The 19,361-nt window shown below is 41.4% G+C and overlaps 1 protein-coding gene across 2 annotated transcripts in view; it reads left to right on the plus strand.

The window, feature by feature from the left end:
• zgc:153039 (uncharacterized protein LOC767698 homolog) overlaps positions 1-18,633 on the plus strand; it is a 73,927-nt gene extending 55,294 nt beyond the window's left edge. For both annotated transcript variants that reach the window (XM_060943405.1, XM_060943406.1), the window contains 5 exons: positions 5,336-5,460; positions 10,309-10,501; positions 11,631-11,805; positions 13,204-13,350; positions 14,838-18,633. In XM_060943405.1, the coding sequence (XP_060799388.1) occupies positions 5,336-5,460; positions 10,309-10,501; positions 11,631-11,805; positions 13,204-13,350; positions 14,838-15,736 (1,539 nt within the window). In that variant the 3' untranslated portion in view covers positions 15,737-18,633. The remainder of the gene's footprint in view (positions 1-5,335; positions 5,461-10,308; positions 10,502-11,630; positions 11,806-13,203; positions 13,351-14,837) is intronic.
• Positions 18,634-19,361: the final 728 nt, after the last annotated feature.

The raw sequence follows: 19,361 nt of genomic DNA on the forward strand, positions 1-19,361 counted from the left end.
CGGTCTCCTCGCCATTTCCACTATACTGAAACGCAGAGCTGACTGTAATGCTGAGCCTCCATTTTGAGCTAATTTATCACCATGCCACACAGATGTTGCTGGTGGGTGCAGCAACACGACAGAAGGTGGATACGGTATATGTTGCATTCATGGTCCAAGAATGTTCAAACTGCCAAGATTTAGACGCACCTTGCGAGAAATTCATGGATTGGGTGCCTACAAAGTGGTCTCTGCTCTGCACGTTTTACTGAGGACTTGTACGAAACCTCTGATCTGTTGAGCATTGATTTGATTTATAAGCCTGTATTGAAAGAGGGTGCAGTACCAACAATTAAGAAAAGACTACAAAAAAAGGAAAGTTGGTTCAATTGCACCAGTTCTGCCGGAGCATGAGCCGAGCAGTAATGGCAGAGTACTCCAGTATGGAGAATGAGTGAGTAGATTTAGTCATCAGACTTCTCCACTGGATGTTTGTGGGTTTTTTTTTTGTTGTTGTTGTTTTTTAATAGAAACCCTCCCCCTGCTGGATATGCTTGCCTCAGCAGCAGTATCTCACCCTTACATGGAAGAAGCAAATGAATGAAGAACTGAAAGTCAGATTGTTCTGAAAGTCAATCAGCCACAAGCTCAGCCTTCAAAAGCAAGAGCACACAGGCAAGATGCGGCTCATTCGGTTGCATAACAAAAACCACACTCGTTGTTTACCTGCATTTAGATTAATACATGTAACTTGTATTGCATATTTAAGTTACTAGTATACAATTTAACTTGCTTCAGAATGTGATTCTCAGTTCATCTGATTATTTAATTAGCCTTTTATGTTTTCAGTGAAAAATGTATATGTATGTTGCATAAGTTATAACATCTATCCTGTTTTAATGAGGGTCACATGAGACTCTCAGTTCAATTCAATCCAATTCTCTAGATTGCTTTGTTCTCTGGCTTTATTTCGTAAGGTGGAGGCAGACGTGTTACTATCAGATTCACTTTCCGACAGTTCGAGCTGATGCGGTTCTACATGTATAGCAGTAGCATGTACATGCACTCCAATTTCAGGACTGTCACAGTCCGATGTATTACTATCTGAGGAATCTGAAGAATCTCCAATAAATCTGAATGAAGAGGCCATTGCAACCACTCTCTCCTGCGGAGTCTGGCTTTGGTCAAAAATGTAGCATACAAGAGTCAAGGATGGAGATGCAATCCACTCAGAAATTTACTTAGAGGTTCTGTGCATCTCCTTTTAAGGATTTCTAAATAGAACCCTACAATAGAATGTATCTTTAGCAGGAACTAGAACCATTTCAGGTGGCTAAGAAAGCATAATGCAGGGGTGATAGCGTTCCGGCGCCGCGCCGGATTTCCGGCGTACCGTAGCTGGGGGAAAAAGAAAAAAAAAAATCTAGTTCGCCCATTGTCCTGTGTCATTCTGAGATGCGCAGATAGACAGTAAAGGGAATTCGGAATTCCCTTTACTGTCTATCTGCGCATCTCAGAATGACACAGGACAATGGGCGAACTTTTTTTATATAATCCCCCCCCCCCCCCCCCCCCCCAGCCACGGTACGCCGGAAATCCGGCGCGGCGCCGGAACGCTATCACCCCTGGATAATGGAGAATTCCTCAAACACTTCCTACTTTCTGATAAGTTTTAAGTTCTTCTGGGAGGAAGAACTTCCTGGGGAGGCAGGAGAGATATTGCACATTGTCCGGTATTGCTTATTGCTAGGCTACTGCTCCTTCCCGTCCTCTGTCCTCCTGTTACCCCCCCCCCTCCCCCCAGAGAGGAGTTGTACAGTCTGATGGTGTGAGGGACAAAGGAGTTTGAGTCTGTTCGTCCTGCACTTGGGAAGGAGCATTCTGTCACTGAACAGGCTCCTCTGGTTGCTGATGACTGTGTGCAGAGGATGACTGGCATCGTCCATGATGTTCAGTAGTTTGTCCATAGACCTTTTCTCTGCCACCGTCACCAGAGAGTCCAGCTTCATGCCGACCACAGAGCCAGCCCTGTGGTTGGCCCGACTGGGAGCATCTCTGTTACTTGCAAACCAAGCACATGTTTAGGAGGTTCATTTATTTAACCACTTTTTCTAAAATTTTTGCGCTGGAGAGAAACGTACGGGGCTAATTTTCAACAATATGTACCAGGACATTTAATGGGGTTACCGACTGATGCACACGGGCACACACACAATCCCTATAATAGAACATGGATTTGGATTATTAATACAAGCATTATACTATTTATAGCCTACTCTAAACATACACTAACAATCATGTTAGTCGTTAGCATGCTAGCAGGTAGCCATTGCAAATCAACTTCAATGTTGTGGCCACTTTATTAGGAACACTTGTGTAAACCCATGCAGAGACGTATACATTGAACATGTCAGCCATTGTCATGTTAGCAGGCTAGCAGTTAGCTGTGACTAATCAACTTCAACTTAATGGCCACATTATTAGGAACACGTGTCTGTATAAACACACACGCATGCCATTTGCATGCTAAAACCATTAGCATGTTAGCATGCCCGCAGCTGTCATTTTAGCGGTGACAAATTAACTTCAGTTTAGTGGCCACTTCGTTAGGAGCACTTGCGTTTGGACATACACACATGGACATTTATCATGTTAGTCAATAGCATGCTGGCAGGTAGCCATGACAAACTATCCCTTCTGTCTCATTTCCACAATGAATGTACAGGATTCTTTACTTGAAAAATTGCAAGCAAAGGTAAAAATGTTTACCTCCAATCTTCTCCTTTTTGCTTGAGCATTGCTGGTCCGTTTCTTCTTTGACTGCTTGCTTTTGTGCTTGAATTTTGTTGGAACAGCGTCAGGTTTGAGCCCTCTGTCCAACACTGACACCTAAACTCCCCAACAGATGGGGATTCTTCAAAAATGTGATCGGAGCACAGAGCGGCGTATTTACCTGGCTGCCAACCCTCTTGCTTCACACACACAATCCACTCTCTCCGCCTCTTCTCAAACGGTAAAAACTTCTTCCTGAACTGGTCCTGTTACAGCTCCCTGCACAATAAGCCATGTTTTTTTTTTTCCTTTATAGAAGTTCCCGAACGTACATCTGTAATCAAGCCGAACGGCAATGAAATTACACGGAAGTGGACTCAACTCAAGCGGTTTGTTTGGCTTAAATGACGTCACGAGCTGAGTGGTCACAGAAATAGCCGACAGAAATTCGCCACGATCCACTCTAACTTATTTTAATTATTACTTATTAACAATACTACTTGGGACCAGAAGAAAATTGGAGGATTTTTTTAACATGTAAAGTTTCAAATGTGCATAAAATTTAAAACCGGTGCCTATGAGCTTTGTGTTCTATGTGGAACCATGCAAAATGTGGGTTTTGTTTTTTTTCTTTTGAGGAACTATTAGGATGCTAAGAACCCTTTTACTAGGACTGTGAGCTTCTAAGTGCTTATGTGGAGGCTAAGGACCATTTTAATATGCGGAGAACCTACAAGATCCCTTTTTAAGAGTGGACTGTTAAGTAGGTTTATCAGCTGTCTTTCTGGGGAAACATTAAAGTTTCTGTTTAGTATCCTACAACTGTGCGCTTTCCCATCAGGAGCTAGAACCAATTTAGGACGCAAAGAACCTCTTGGAGAACTTGGAACAGTTTTTGTACAAAGTCCAAGCTCACTGGTGAATCTTAAGTGCTTGTTAAAGGTCAGCATCTTTGATTGCCCCTCTATGGGTTCCACATAGAACCTTAGGACACGGTTATCAGGAACTAGAACTGTTTTAGGAATCCAGGAGCCTTTAATATACAAATAAGCAGCTGAACTGTAGAACAGCACTTGTGTAAGCTTCCTGGCTTCTGTGTTTTTGTTTTTTTGCCCCCCCCCCGTTTCTTTAAATAAATTGCCGTATCTCCATTTGGAACTCTCATCTCCGCATCACCTCCGGTTTGTTTCCTTCTTATCTTATGTTCTCTTTCATCTCCTCATGACCCACTCATGTTTTCCACATCCTCTTCTCCCTCCTGCTTGTCTCTCTTCTGTTGCATCTCTGGGTGATGTCTGTGTAAGAACATTCTTCACTTAAGCAGCTAACTAGATGAAAATAAACTCTTTCAGCTTGTTAAAATGTAGAAACAATCATGTGAGGAAACAACTCCAGCATGAGGTGAGAGATTTAACGAACTGCAACATTTCAGCCTTTTATCAGTGGTGATGAATGGGAGATGATTCAGCACATTTGACTTCATTTATTCCCCGTGTGTGAGGATGTCCTTTTGAGACGAGATTTTTACACACACAAAAAGGATTTTATTTATATTTATCATTTAGCTTGTATACAAGTTTGCTAATTCTAAAATAAATGGCCAGTGAATATTTTGCAGTCAAAATGGGCTGCTTTTTTTTTTTTGAGCAAATAGAGAAATTTATACGTTCAGACATGGTGGCAGCACAGTGGTTGGTCCTGTTGCCTCACAGCAAGAAGGTTCTGGGTTTGAGCCCAGTGGCTGACGGGGGCCTTTCTGTGTGGAGTTGACATGTTCTCCATGTGTTTGCATGGGTTTCTTCCTGGTGCTCCGGTTTCCCCCACAGTTCAAAGACTTGCAGGTTAGGAAAAAATACCCAGCCACTAGGGTTGCACAAGCCAGTGCATACTTGGTGCCCATCCCAAGCCTGGATAGATTGGGGAGGGTTACATCAGGGAGGGCATCCAGTGCAAAACCTGATGTCAAATCAAATATGTAGAATGGATCCACTGGCAACCCCTAACAGCAGAAGCAGCAAGATGATCCATTTGGACATAGTTGTAACTAAGTTTTCTGACTTCTTCAGGACCAAGGAATTTATGCTGCTTGGTTTTTCAGTAAAAAGTTGTTGGGTCCCCCTTGAGAGAGAAATGGAGAGAGGCTGGTGAGGAAACGATTGTTTTATAGTTGCTACAACGCAAGTGACGATCGGAACTTGAATATTCAAATGCAACCATAAATGGATAAATGTCATTTGTTCATAAGTAATAATTGATAAATTGCTGTGGTTTTGAGGAATAGAACACTGAGGTGCTGTTAGGGGAAAATCAACTTCAGGTTGGTAAAGATGAAGCATTGTGAAGTTTTTTGTTTGAATTTAGTTTTAATTTTATTTTACTTGTATTTTCCTGACTGCAGTGTCCTCTCGTGTGTGTGTGTGTGTGTGTGTGTGTGTGTGTGTGTGTGTGTGAGAGGGAGAGAAGGGGGACAGAGTAAATCCAGAAATAAAGTGGAATTTAAGGAGGGGTGCGTGTGCTTTGTAGGTCACTTTGAGCTCTTTGCACTACTCCTCTTTAACGAATGACTTGTATTCACACTGTGTAGCTGGTGTTGTTCTCGGGGAAGCTGAACACCATAGCGAGCATCGTCACTATCTTCTTCCTGTTGGTCTACGCTGCAGTGGATCTGGCCTGCCTCGCTCTGGAGTGGGCCTCTGCCCCTAACTTCAGGTAATCCACAGGGCATGACCTTTCAACCTTCCACACATCTCTAGAGGTGTCTCAAGCACTCAACACTGCACTGTCTCCCCTTCCTCAGGCTCCTGGATGAATTATGTAGCATCATGTCTGAGATTATCAATAACATGTAGATGAAATAATCAGTGTAACTCTCTGGTAATGAGCATGTTTTCACTGTAGGTTTGGAGGCAGAAAAGCAACAGGATTTGATCCAAGTGTAACATCACATCACGTACCACTGAACTTCCCAAACATACACACGTTGCAATAATAGACATGAATGTTGAAATATGCTGCTTGTGAAGACTTGTTTCATCCACACATGGAGGACAATGTTTGTTTTTCTCACTTACCATTTCAACCTATGCCTGATTTGGTCAGGAGATGAACTCTGGAAAGTGGGGGGGGGGAGAAAAAAAATCAGCAGCAAACTCATGCATCCAGCACTTTGAACATGACTTGTAGCTGAAAGGTTAGTACAAATGAGACCTCAGACATTAGCCAAAGAGCAAATGGATACTCTTGCTCTGGAGGTGTAGAACATACAGTTGCACCTTTTTAGTTGATCTTTAAAGCTTTCCAGTCATTGTGGTTATCATGAGCTACATCTGAAATCATGGATCCCAGAAGATTAGAACGTAAAGCTGCTGATGGACCTGTGTGGGGGTGAGTGAGTGGACGATACCCCCCCCCCCCCCCCCCCCCCCAAAAAAAAAAAAAAAACAGGTGTTGATATTAAATCACTGTGAGTTTAGCTTTTTTTTTTTTTTTTTAAAAAAAGCTTGTGTTGCTTTCATTGTATCGCACTATATTTGTCCCCTCACTGTTCTCACTGGTACTGCACCACACATCACGTGTAGATAAAGCTAATATGATCCTGGCCAAACACATTTCTTTATTAATGCCCTTTATTAACAGGAAATAATTAACACTAATCATTGCATGTGTATTTATTTCTGTGCTAGCTAGGTTATCATACGTTTTTAGCTTCGCCACCACTTTTAAATCTGGTTTCTGGACAACTGTATTACTGCTAGACATGTTTGCTTGCTTGTTGTATTGGTTAACAAGGCTTTATGAACAGGAGTCGTCCATGATGGGACCATCTTCAGAAACCGACATGAGTATGAACAAAACCTGCACAGTGGTTTGTTTGCTATAAAATGTGTTTAACTGGATAAACAATTAACTGTTTGTTTTCTGGGCTTTCTCTTTCAGGAGCCTGTGAATGGCTGGAAGTATGGTGTGAACCATGCTTTTTGAGTCCTTGCTTTAGCTGAATGGTGCTGTGCATCAGGGCGTGTTGTCGTGCTGTTTATTAGTTGTTGTGTTGTCGTGTTTACAGAGGCGAGATGAATTAAAAGCTATTTAACATTATGGGCCCCAGAGACGCACCCTGTGATTAACATAGCTAATTTAGCGGAAACCAACCGAAACCTGGCATCAACATACCGGCTGGAGATGATAATGGTGTGTTGGTGTTTTTTTGGGGGGGGTTGGTTGAACTGGGAATTGGCCAGCAGAGAGGGCGGTCTGTGAACATGTCTGAGTTGAAGGAAGGTTTTGAAAAGGGGTGGTTTATTTTGTGTGTGTGTGAGAGAGAGAGAGAGAGAGAGACTTGGCTGCTGTTTTATCAGCGAATGCCTTCGGTTTCCCAGAGTCCTTTGGGCATGTGTTGCCTGAGCTTTACTGGGTCTGAAGGGAAATTTGGTGTTGATCGGTTTTGTGGGGGGGGATGGGAGTTCAGTTTCTATGTAGTTGAATTATTTTATTCATTTTAAATAAATCTGACCTAGCAGATTCTTTCAATGTTTCTGGTAAAGTGATGCGCCCCCCCCCCCCCCCCACACACACACACACATGCGCGCGCGCACACCCACAAATTGGTTGTGCTTAGTACAGTTTAAAAAAAAAAAGTACAAGTAATGAGGGTGTCCATGACGGGGTGCGGTAAGTGTGGAGGCAGCATTGTGACGGGATGCGGCAAGGGTTGGTGGCACAGTAATTACAATGAGCAATGACGGTACAGTATAAGGGTAGTAACAGTACAGCAAGAGTAATGATATTAATGATGGAACAGTAAGAATCGCAGTCAGGGTAAGGACGGATTAAAGTACATGAAGATTAATGGTACAGACACGTAACCAACAGTACCAAGCCAGTAACCAACAATATTTGTTCTGACCCAGTGGTTATATGGTTTTTAGTGTAATAAGTGCACCTGCATAAATTTTGAATTCTATAAAATACAATTGACTTTACTGTTCTCTCAAAATGAAAACAATTTTAAGAACATTGTTAGTAAGTCAGTTCAAACTTGGGTCAGTTCATGGAGCTGTCAATACAAGCCTATCAAGTCTACACACAAAAACTTTGATTTGAAAAAAATGGAGTCGAGTAGGTTCAGTCTTCATCTGATGATTAACATCATTTTGTCAGAATAATGGATGTGACGCGGGCAGCATGGTGGTGTAGTGGTTAGCACTGCCACTTCACAGCAAGAAGGTTCTGGGTTCGAGCCCAGTGGCTGACGGGGGCCTTTCTGTGGAGTTTGCACGTTCTCCCCATGTCTATGTGGGTTTCCTCTGGGTGCTCTGGTTTCCCCACCACAGTCCAAAGACATGCAGGTTAGGTTAACTGGTGGCTCTAAATTGACTGTAGGTGTGAATGTGAGGTGCGAATGATTCTCTCTATCTCAGTCCTGCAAGGATCTGGCAACTTGTCCAGGGTGTACCCTGCCTCTCACCTGTAGTCTGCTGGGATAGGCTCCAGCTTGCCTGTGACCCTGTACAGGATAAGCGGTTATGGATGATGGATGAATGTGACACTAGCACCTGGAAGGACAAGACTTTGTATATAAAGGTAGTGTTGAATATCTCACAAAAAAAACCATGTCAGGTTCATAGTCAACCTTTTTTTTCCCCCTTCCTCCCCCATTTTTCTTCAACAGTTTCAGCTTGTTCAATTGAGTCTGTGTCTGAGATCATCTGGAGAATAAAATTCACTTTCACGGTGCTCAGTTGTCACTCATTTTTCAAACAGTTCAGAGCAAAATAGAATTCAGGGAAATGGGTCTGAGGCCACATACAGCTTTTTCCAGACCAGGTTCAAAAATCTGTATGTCTGGTCACATGACTTTTCCCAGTAGTTTTATTAAAGGTGCGCACACAGGTCTTGTACAAGTCACGTGATAATTAAAAATGTTTTAGATTTTTCAAAGTAGCCCCTGTTTACCTTGACACGTTGCACACTATTTGCATTATCTGAACCAGCTTCGAGGTAGTCACCTAGAATACTTGTCAATTAACAGGTGTCTTGTCAAAAGTTAATTAATTAGTGGAGGAGTTTCTTGCTGCCCTAATGCATTTCAGATCAAATGGTAAATAATAAAAATACAGTAAATGGCCCTATTCTACAACTGTAGTAATCCATGTTAAGAACCGTTCAGCTAAAAGGAGAAACCACAGCATTCATTACTGTAAGTTATGAAGTGTCTTTTTTAATTAATAAAAATAAAGAAAAACCATTGAATGTGTGCCCAAACATATTCTGGTAATCTCTGTGCTTTGGAGTACTTCATTGGGGGGACTGAAAGAGATGGGACAAGAGAACAGGAAGATGCTAAATTGAGAGTGCAGCTATGTTAATTGGCTGTTGAACTAGTGAAATTGATTAATCATTCCGTGACACAAACTATTGTCTGCAATTACATGCTGTCTAACACTGTGTGTGTTGGAGGTTACAGAAACTTTTTTTTTTTTTTGCTGACATCAGCAGGGTGACATCACTCAAAACGACAGGGAAGGGAGCGGTCTAATGGCTTTTAATATAATTACTCTAAAGAAACGGGGGGGGAGAGCGAATATGCCAGACGGAGACCTACACACAGATGGAGAGCAAAAGACAGTGATTTGGCAATACTGGAACTGCTGTAACATTTTTATATCAATAAAGCTCATTGAATTAAGTTGAGAGATGGAGACCCTCACTAGTGTCTCTCTCTCTCTCTCTCTGTTTTCAGAAACTGTTCATATATAGACTGAAATAACTCATGAGATTTATTTATTGGGGGGGGGTTCTGTCTTGTACACTTTTCTTTGTGGGGACACTCAATGACACTGCAGTCCTGAGCCTCTTATCCTAATCTTAACCATCACAACTAAATGCCTAACCCTATCCCTTTGTCCAATTCCCAAACATGTCCCAACTCTGTTGGGGGGAGAAGGAATGTACTGTATTCTGGTCCTCAATACGTAGCAAGTATGTGTACACACAGGTGTAGCTTTGATTTTGTTTAACTTGATAGCTTTAAACCCATTTGCATTCATCATATACTCTGCAGTGTGTGTGTGTGTGTGTGTGTGTGTGTACCCTATATGCCCAGATGTTTCTGGCTGAAGACTGTCTGTAATTAACATGCTTATAAACAGTTTATCTGATTTTTAAACTGTTGGTAAAAGGTGTTATATTTTGAGTTGTGTGCAGATACACATTAGGGCTCTTAAGGTCAATGCTCTAATTGACAGTAATTGGCCAAAGCTCTGAGCACATTAAACACTTGAAGCTGCTGGAAGTCTCTAGCTTGGTTTTAGTGTGGCACCAAATTCTATTACACGGTATAAACACACGCTTCTTTACCTCTGTCTATCTAAATAAGAGAAAAATAACCTGGTGAGGTAATGACTAACTGTTAAAATGTAAGCTCGAACCAGAATTACCTTTCATTAAATGCAACTATAAATGGTATCTGATTGTGGTTGCCTTTAATTTTCATGAAATGAGTTTGGACCTGTTGTCCCTTTTGTTATAACACACCTGAAACTAACTCTCCATCTTCAGGCCCACGTTCCATTACTTCACGTGGCACACGTGTGTGTTGGGTATCGTCGGCTGTGGAGTGATGATGTTTCTAATTAACGCCATTTATGCCTCGGCCAGCATTGCCTTCATGCTGCTCCTGCTGCTGCTCATCCACTATCTTAGTCCGACTAGTAGCTGGGGCTACATTAGCCAGGCACTAATCTTCCACCAGGTACGTGCGTGCACACACACACACACACACACACACATTCTCAGGAGGGGACTGTCACCAGGGGAGCAGTTGCCAAGTGGCTGGGCGCCAGACATCCATCTGACCATCTGTGTGCTCCAGAAGAGTTATTACAGCCACTTAACTTATTACACGCACACGCAAACACACTCTCATATACTTAAAGATGGACACATGGTTTGTGCTCAGTCACTCTCTATAGCAAAGTACAAACAGCATTCAGCTCATCAGTGATTGGTCAGGAGTGACACATTAGGGGTGGAGTTTGAGATGTCGTCCAAGATGTGCTGACTGACAGCAGTGTCTGTTTTGCTATGTTTCCTTGTTGCTTTAAAACCTGATTACACTTTTGCCTTCATATCACACTTCACCAGGGTGGAGTCATGTGAACACACAGTCCTGCTGTAAACAACAAGCAGCACTGAAAGTCTTCAGTAGCATTTCTGTGTGTAGTGTCTTGCAGTCTCTGACCTGACCACTAACCGAAGAAACAGTGGAACAGTAAAGAAAGCAGTCTAACATTCTCAGTCTTGTGTTTTCAATCAGGCCAATTCTACCGTCTGTTTTTTCTTTGCTTTAATGGGCTGTTTATTCCTCTTCAGCTAGTTTAGTCAGGTCAGTGTGCATCAGCTCAGACACCAAGTCTGACTCGTTTCTAGACACTACAGATGTGAATGTGGCAGAAAGACCTTCCGGATGCTGCTGGCAACATTGCAGTTGTCCTCCATCAGGCATTTGTTTTGCAGTGTAGTTTAAGAATAGTCATTAAATAGTGGAATATGATGCATGGATTGATTTCACACATAACACTGATTTAAGCACCGACACTGGAAATATAATGGGGTGGGTGGTGCATTCACATTCTTAGCTGGATAAATAAAACTGCCAAAAAAAAGCATCTGCTTTAACTATGGAAGTCATTCCCCCCCGGTGACTGATCTCGGTATATAATTTCTGGTTCAGTGAAATTGTAGAATAAATTATTGGGAGGGAGGGAATGTAGGGTCCAAAATTGATATTCATGCAACCCATAATACGCACACATTCAGTTCAATTGTATCACCTTTACTATGTGTTTACACTTGTATCTCCCTTGTATGTGTGCTCTCAGGTGCGTAAATACCTGCTGATGTTGGACGTGCGTAAGGATCATGTGAAGTTCTGGAGGCCTCAGGTGCTGCTGATGGTGGCCAACCCTCGCACTAACATCAGCCTCATCACCTTCATTAATGACATCAAGAAGAGTGGCCTTTATGTTCTCGGACACGTTCAGATCGGAGACCTGGGTAAGGGTTCCTGGTCATGTCTCTGTAGGACCTGATGGTTACTGCAACAAAGTGTTTAATAATTACCTGGAATGTAAAAGCCAACACATTTAACAAAGGGAATATGTGATAAAGAATGATTGATTGGATAAGGAATACATACAATGATGCATGCTATCTTTTCAAATAACACATCCTGACAGGCTTCATTTTAAATGTCTGTGAACATGCTGTTACTATAGAAACGATAATGTAATAGAACAAGTGATTTAATATAATCACAGCAGCTCTGACAGAAGGCTTAGAAAATTAATCACCAATCAGGATACAGAACTCCACAGCATAACAGCACCAGATATATGATGACTGAGTGCCCATGGTTGTGGTGGTGGGTTTGTTTGTTTATTTTTTTCAATGTATATTTTGCCTTGCAAAATGGGCGTGGCCAATACAGTTTATTTTAGTGGGTTATCAGTTTTGATGTAGCTAGCAATATTGAGAATTGTTCATAAACATTCAGATTTAATATTCAGACTTTATTCACTGGAAGTGTTGTGCCTCATGACGGAGTGTGGATCAAAACCTCTTTTTGTTTATTGACTTAGTTTGGGGTCCCAGTCTGCTACTTTTTTTTCAGCTTATAACAATTCCATGTTGGAGCTTTTTCTCATAAGTGATTCCCAAAAAGCAGAACAATTCAGGGATTTGACTTTTCCTTTTGGGCGGCACGGTGGTGTAGTGGTTAGCGCTGTCGCCTCACAGCAAGAGGGTCCTGGGTTCGAGCCCCGGGGCCAGCGAGGGCCTTTCTGTGTGGAGTTTGCATGTTCTCCCCGTGTCCGCGTGGGTTTCCTCCGGGTGCTCCGGTTTCCCCCACAGTCCAAAGACATGCAGGTTAGGTTAACTGGTGACTCTAAATTGAGCGTAGGTGTGAATGTGAGTGTGAATGGTTGTCTGTGTCTGTGTCAGCCCTGTGATGACCTGGCGACTTGTCCAGGGTGTACCCTGCCTTTCGCCCATAGTCAGCTGGGATAGGCTCCAGCTTGCCTGCGACCCTGTAGAAGGATAAAGCGGCTAGAGATAATGAGATGAGACTTTTCCTTTTAATACACAGATGTGCAAAGAGACTTTTGTAAAAATAATTTGGTATAAATTTATCCTTTTTTTTAATTTTTACCTACAGCTTGCGCATTTGTCAACAGTTGATTTAATACCAAGATACTAACAATATTTGCATTATTGTACTGTGAAACCATACTTTCAAACCATAACACTCCTGCTTTTTCAGATCTCAGGCCTGTATTTGCCTGGTGCTCTGAGGTCATCTTGCTGTTTTAGAGAAACGTGCAACAGTGTTTTTCACTGAACTTTTTGGAAATTTTCATGAATATCCTGATGGCTGTGTTTTTTTTTGCTTTGTAGCCATCCTTCCTTCCGATCCTCTGCAGTGCCAGTACGACTCGTGGCTCTCCCTGGTGGACCACCTGAACATTAAAGCCTTCGTCAACCTCACGTTAGCAGACTCTGTACGACATGGAGTGCAACACCTGCTCTTCATCTCTGGACTCGGTTAACACACACACACACACACACGCACACACACACACGGTTTATACCAGATAAGGTTTAAATATGAATGTATTTTAAGCTGTGTGTGTATAAACACTTATTCCAGGCTGTAGCATATGGCAGAGGTGCCAGTAATTATGGTTTACCTGTAGCATTGAAGGTTTTTGACCTGTTGCAATGGTGATTATAGTCAAAGTCCCTCTCATGCCAGAATCTGGTCTTCCCAGGCAGTCTCCTGTCCCAGTACTAACCAACTCTTTAAGGCATATGGGTGCGGCACCGATCTTGGTTTCGATAGCCCTTGGCTTCTTGCCTATACAGCTAGGGTTACAGTGGGAGGCAGGTCCTCTGGTAACCGTGAGTTTGACTCCCCCACTCGCATCTGTATTGCAGCATGCCTTGCAGATGACAGTAGGTACCATTTTTATGATGGTCTTTGGTATGACCTAACCATAAGTAGAACTTGCGATCTCCTGGTTGAGAGGCGGACACACTAACCACTAGGCCAACTCTTGGTCATGGTGATTTAGGGGACATTCTAAAAACTAAGCTTTTCTGCATTTTCAGCTAAAACAGCAGTCGAATACTAATACAAATCATGAATTCATTAATTTCATGAGTCAGTAGAGAACAAGGGGGCAGGACTGTGGTCTGTTGTCGGGGGGGGGAGCTGATAAACGGCATCACACTAAACATTTGCCTTGTTTTCATACTATTGCTTGATGTACATCTGGGGGGGAAAGCCATCTTCTCCAGACATGCTAGTATTTGTGGTAAAATACTACTTTTTTTTTTTTTTTTTTCTCTTTACTTGCTGGGATTTTCAGGTTCGTAATATTTTACCTCTAAAAGGGTAAGTCCATTATCTAACTAAAATAGAAATTGTGTGTGAAGCACACAGACCTTTATGTAGGCGCGCTGTATTTGCACTTCAGAGGGCACTGCTATTTTTTAATCCTGTGTTTTTAAAAAAAAAAAAAAAAGGCATAAGTGCAGTCTGATGTGGTGTAATTCCACAATCCAGGGTAGAGTTTCCCAGTCCACAGTATACACCAGGAATTCCACATGCTCTCAAACAAGAACACCGCAAAGCTGGTCAGGAGGGTTGGAGCACTGAGCAGGCAAACATGGAACATGAAGCTAATTCATACAGAATTTTTTTTTTTAATATAAAAGTAATTGAAGATGTCCTACAGTTTATCCATTTATAGTTGCACTTCATATTGTGGAATGTACACAAAGAAAGCTTGTTCCATCTCTCTCTCTCTCTCTCTCTCTCTCTCTCTCTCTCTGTGTGTGTGTTAAGACTCACAACAGCTCCTCATGTTACTGAGGAACGGCAAAGCATAAACTGTCCTGAAAATGTCAGGAAACTTGGTTACAGCTTTACCTCTGACTGCTACACCTTCCATCCAACCAGAACCCAGAGTTTAACAGCACATGGTGTAATAACTGAATAGCTTTCTTTGTTGGTTCTGTTCTCTTAGGTGGTATGAGACCGAACACTTTGGTTCTGGGGTTCTATGATGACATTCCTCCTCAGGACCAGCTCCAAGATCACTCATTCCACTCAAGCAGATCCATGGAAAACCCCATGTTTTCTGAAGATCCAGAAGATCCGCTTTTTCATTTCCCTCCTCTCCGAGGCAGCACAGACGGAGCCTGGCAGGGGAAAGCGATCAGCCCTCAGGAGTACATCAGCGTGATTGCGGATGCTGTGAAGATGCTGAAGAATGTGGCTTTGGCGAGGTACTTCTGTCAGTTTGACCACACCCAAGCCCGTCAGGCCGCTGTCTTCGTGGACGTGTGGCCTGTTAACCTGCTCCGACCTGACAGCTGCTCTTATGTCGACACATGCTCGCTTTTCCTTCTCCAGCTGGCCTGCATCCTCAACATGACCAGGGTGTGGCACAAGGCCAGGCTCAGACTCTTCCTGTGCGTGGAGACAGGGCGGAGTCTGAAGGAGGCAGAGCGTAAGCTGGGCCAGCTGCTGAAGGAGCTCCGGATGAAGGCGGACATCTACACGGTGCCGTGGGATGCTCAGGTGGCATTGCACTGGCAGAGACGGAGCAACTCTCAAAAGGATGGAAGAGAGGCAGAGGATGAGGCAGAGCTAGAAGAGGAGGATATCCCGGAAGAGGAGTATGCTAACGGTTACCACAGCAACGCTTCCCGCCTGACAGACGATTACTTACTGGCTGTTAACAGGCTGATCAGTGACCAGCCCTGCCCTCCCCCTGCTGTACGTTTCCTGTATTTGCCCCGCCCACCTGCTGACACACGCCGCTACTGTGACTACCTGCATCAGTTGGAGCTGCTGAGCCGTGACCTTGGGCCCACTCTACTTATCCATGGGGTCACGCCTGTCATCACCACTGACCTGTGACTTTTTACTAGGAAGACAAAATGTGTATGGAGAACAGAAGCGTGGACGGATGTGTGCAACACTAGTTTCACTGAAGGAAGGGGGGGGGGGGGGGAGTGGCATGAAGTCTGTTAAAGCTCCATTTCCTTCTCTTTTTTCCCTCCTTTTTCAAAATCCTTTTCTTTACTTTTTCCCATTCTTTTCCCCTTATTTTCCTTCCTTTGATTTTCCCCCCCTCCTTTGCCTTGTTTCCTTAATGTGTTTTTCTTTCCTTTTTTTGATTACTTTTTCTGTTTGCCCTTTGTCTTATCTCTTCCCTCCCTGCGTCCTTTCATTTGTTCTTGATATTTCCTGTTTCCCTCTTGATCATTCTTCACAGAGATGGAGAGATTGTAGTATTTTGCATTTTCCAGGAACATGTCTGGCCTTCAATGTTTTGGTTTTTTTTGAAAATTCCTGGAATATAATGCTATAATGCATGCTCCACATGTACGGTTTTGTCAATATTCCATCCTTCACTAGAACAATCAACTCTGCATTACACATCTTGGCAGTTTAACAAAATTAAAAACATCTGTTTAAACTCGCATTTATATCTTGGTTATAAATCCTCCATTTTTGAATAATTTTTACTGAGTAAAATGTTAGTTTTTACTAAATGAGGTAAACTTTGTTCTGCACACACGGGGTGTATGATCAGGACGATCTGTCTACGTCTCCAACAATTAGAGTTCAGGATCAACACAGAGAAGTGCAATGAATGAATATTTCTGTACACCAGAGTTGTGGTGAAGGGGACACACCCAGCGACGCTGTGCAGGGTTGGGTGGGGGTGTGTTCCAGTTTCATTCCTTCAACAATTACAGCGACATTTCAAATTGCATGATTTTTATAATTTATAAACTGTCGTAAAGTAGTTTTACTAATTCAGTGATCTGATGTTAAACATGTTGTAATGGTTTGTACCTCATTATAAAGCACTTTAAAGTTGGTTGAAAATCCATATTATAAAGAATTGGGTATAAAGCACTTGATAAAACTTGACTGATTTTATTTCTTATTTAACTTGCATCCTGACGTACACTTGGGTTGAGGACAATCAAATTCCATTTAAAATGTAATTAAACACGTGTCACATCGACATTTCGCACAAACTATAGCTTTATGAATGTTATTTGACAAATGACCAGTGCTGCACAAAATTGATGCATCCAGAATTGAGTTGTACTAAAAATACAGAAACAGCAAATTTTTTGTAAACGTTTGTATTTTAGTATGATAGATTTTTCTTCATGACTCAATTCTTTAACCAATTTCAATTGATTTTGTTCAAAATTAGTTTGAAGCTATTGTTAATTTGTGGTGATTGCTCATTGTCAAATAAGGTTCAGGAACAATTTACACATGCTGTTTTTTTCTGAAATAAAGTTGTTGTTTTTTTAACAAATTTAAGCAATGTACAAAATAAATTTCTCTCAAACATTTCAGCTAAATTATTTTTAAAAAGATGACTAATTGATTCTTATTGAGTAGTTACAACTGAATGACTAACTTTTTTCATAGTCTTCTTATTGTGGTGACTACACTTAAATGTGGTTCTTGGTTTCACGCTCCACACGTGCTGGTTCTGTGATGTGTCTCTTTTAAAGCTGTGACATGTTTTCACTTACAGTGCACTTAAACACTTCCTGTTTTTTATTTAATGAAAATTACAGCCAGTGTTCAGCCGCTCATGTCACGCTGCAGCTCTGAAAGTACAAGCAGAAGCTCCAAAATGTTCATTTTGTGCTCCACAGACTCGGAACAACGCAGAGACACTTTTTACACATCTCTCCTGTTTAAAGTTTCCCACAGACAGAGACTGCTAAAGTAACAAATGTATGCATCTCTTTGTAGTATTGGATGAATGCTGACTGACTTTTTTTTTTTTTTTAATAAAGTCAGAATAGAACTTGGGAGTAATCTGTGAAATGTAATAACAGAACAAATCTGAAAGCATGAATGAGTCTTGATGGTGATGTTTAAATGATTTTCACGAGTGCATTTTGTTTTCCCAGTGTTTGTTGAAGATAAAAAATACTTTACAGGTTTGAGTAGCTTCACACTTGGATTTATTAATTTGTGCGTTAAGTTGGAGAAAACATGAATAGTGTCCAGCACATGCTGCATATTTTGGCTTAAAATTTAACTCCTGGTGCTTTTTCGTTAGTTTAACACATTATGTTTGAAGTTCAGTTCAATTGTTATTTACTGAATTAATGAGCATTTAAGTGATAAATTTCAACATGAATAAACTAATTTAGCACAAGTTACTCACTACTTTCTTTGCTTCCATTTTTTTCTTTCTTCTGTCCTTTCTTCCTCTCCCATGCTCCCTTGTTATCCTACTTTTGCTTCCATTCTTTCATCATCCCCTGCTTCCCTTTCTTTCAATGTTAATGAAGTACATCTGTGTTAATGTTTATTCAGTGCCTAACTAAAAATAGTTGCTTAAATTAGCATAAATTAAATGTTAATTTCCTGAACTCCAGTCTTGTGTAAATATTAAACCTGATTTTCAGCCTCATTTCTGAATTCTAATTCTAAGTCCTAGAAGTTGCTCAGTGTGACATGTTTTACACAATGATGCAATGAACAAATTTGGGTGTAAATTATTTAATATAAATGTTCATAAATGTTTTGTTAACTAAATTGGTGACATGAACTTTAAATTAAAGTGAAACTTTTGTTTACTGAATGTTTTTGAGTGGTCTTGAAACCAAAGTGTGTGCATGTGAGACAGTAATACAAAAAAGTTCTGTATCTTTGCTACTACAATATACTGAATTTATGACAAAATCGTGTTAACTGACATTTACTTTCAGATGCACTCTACTCATGTAGAAATTTTCATAAAGAATTAAAGAATGTTTTGTTTACCTTCAGTGTTATAGTATTTTTGATTTACATTCTAAAAAGATTTATCATTAAACAGCCACCAGGTGACACATTTGACATATCTGAAACTAATTGAAAAAAGTGTTGTACACCATAGTATTATGTTGTGTATTGATTTTAATGCAACAGGAAATGAAGCGATTATATGGAGTATTGGAATGTTAACATAAGCGCTCTCATGCAGTCCAGAAATGGAGAACAAGGTCAATCTTTAAATGTGAGCAGGTTGATTAGCAACCGTTACTTTTTCAGGCTTTGTTCATATAAAATCCTGATGTGAGTTTCAAGAATTTGTACAAGTCAACATTAATGTGAATTTAAATATGTTTGATCTTTTAGTTGGTCATTAAAAGCATAATTATAGGATAAAGATGAAAAATGTTAGGGTGGGGGGGTTGGTTTTTTTGTAGTATAGGGTTGGGCCTTTTAGGATAAGGAGTTGGTAGTGGTAAGGGGTTTAGGATAAGGGTTTGGCAGTTTATGGTAAGGGGCACAGTTTGTGCTTCAGGTTGGTTTGGGTGGGCGGAGTACCACCAATCTGAGCCTCTGCAGACCCCTCTTTTCTTTCTTCTCTTTCTTAGAAGAATGAAGCGATTATATGGAGTATTGGAATGTTAACATAAGCGCTCTCATGCAGTCCAGAACCCCAACAAGGATAAAATATCAACTCCAAAGTTGACAATTGATTGCATTTCCCTTTTTTATTAAT

This window comes from Neoarius graeffei, chromosome 16, assembly GCF_027579695.1.
Source record: "Neoarius graeffei isolate fNeoGra1 chromosome 16, fNeoGra1.pri, whole genome shotgun sequence".
NCBI lineage: Eukaryota > Metazoa > Chordata > Actinopteri > Siluriformes > Ariidae > Neoarius > Neoarius graeffei.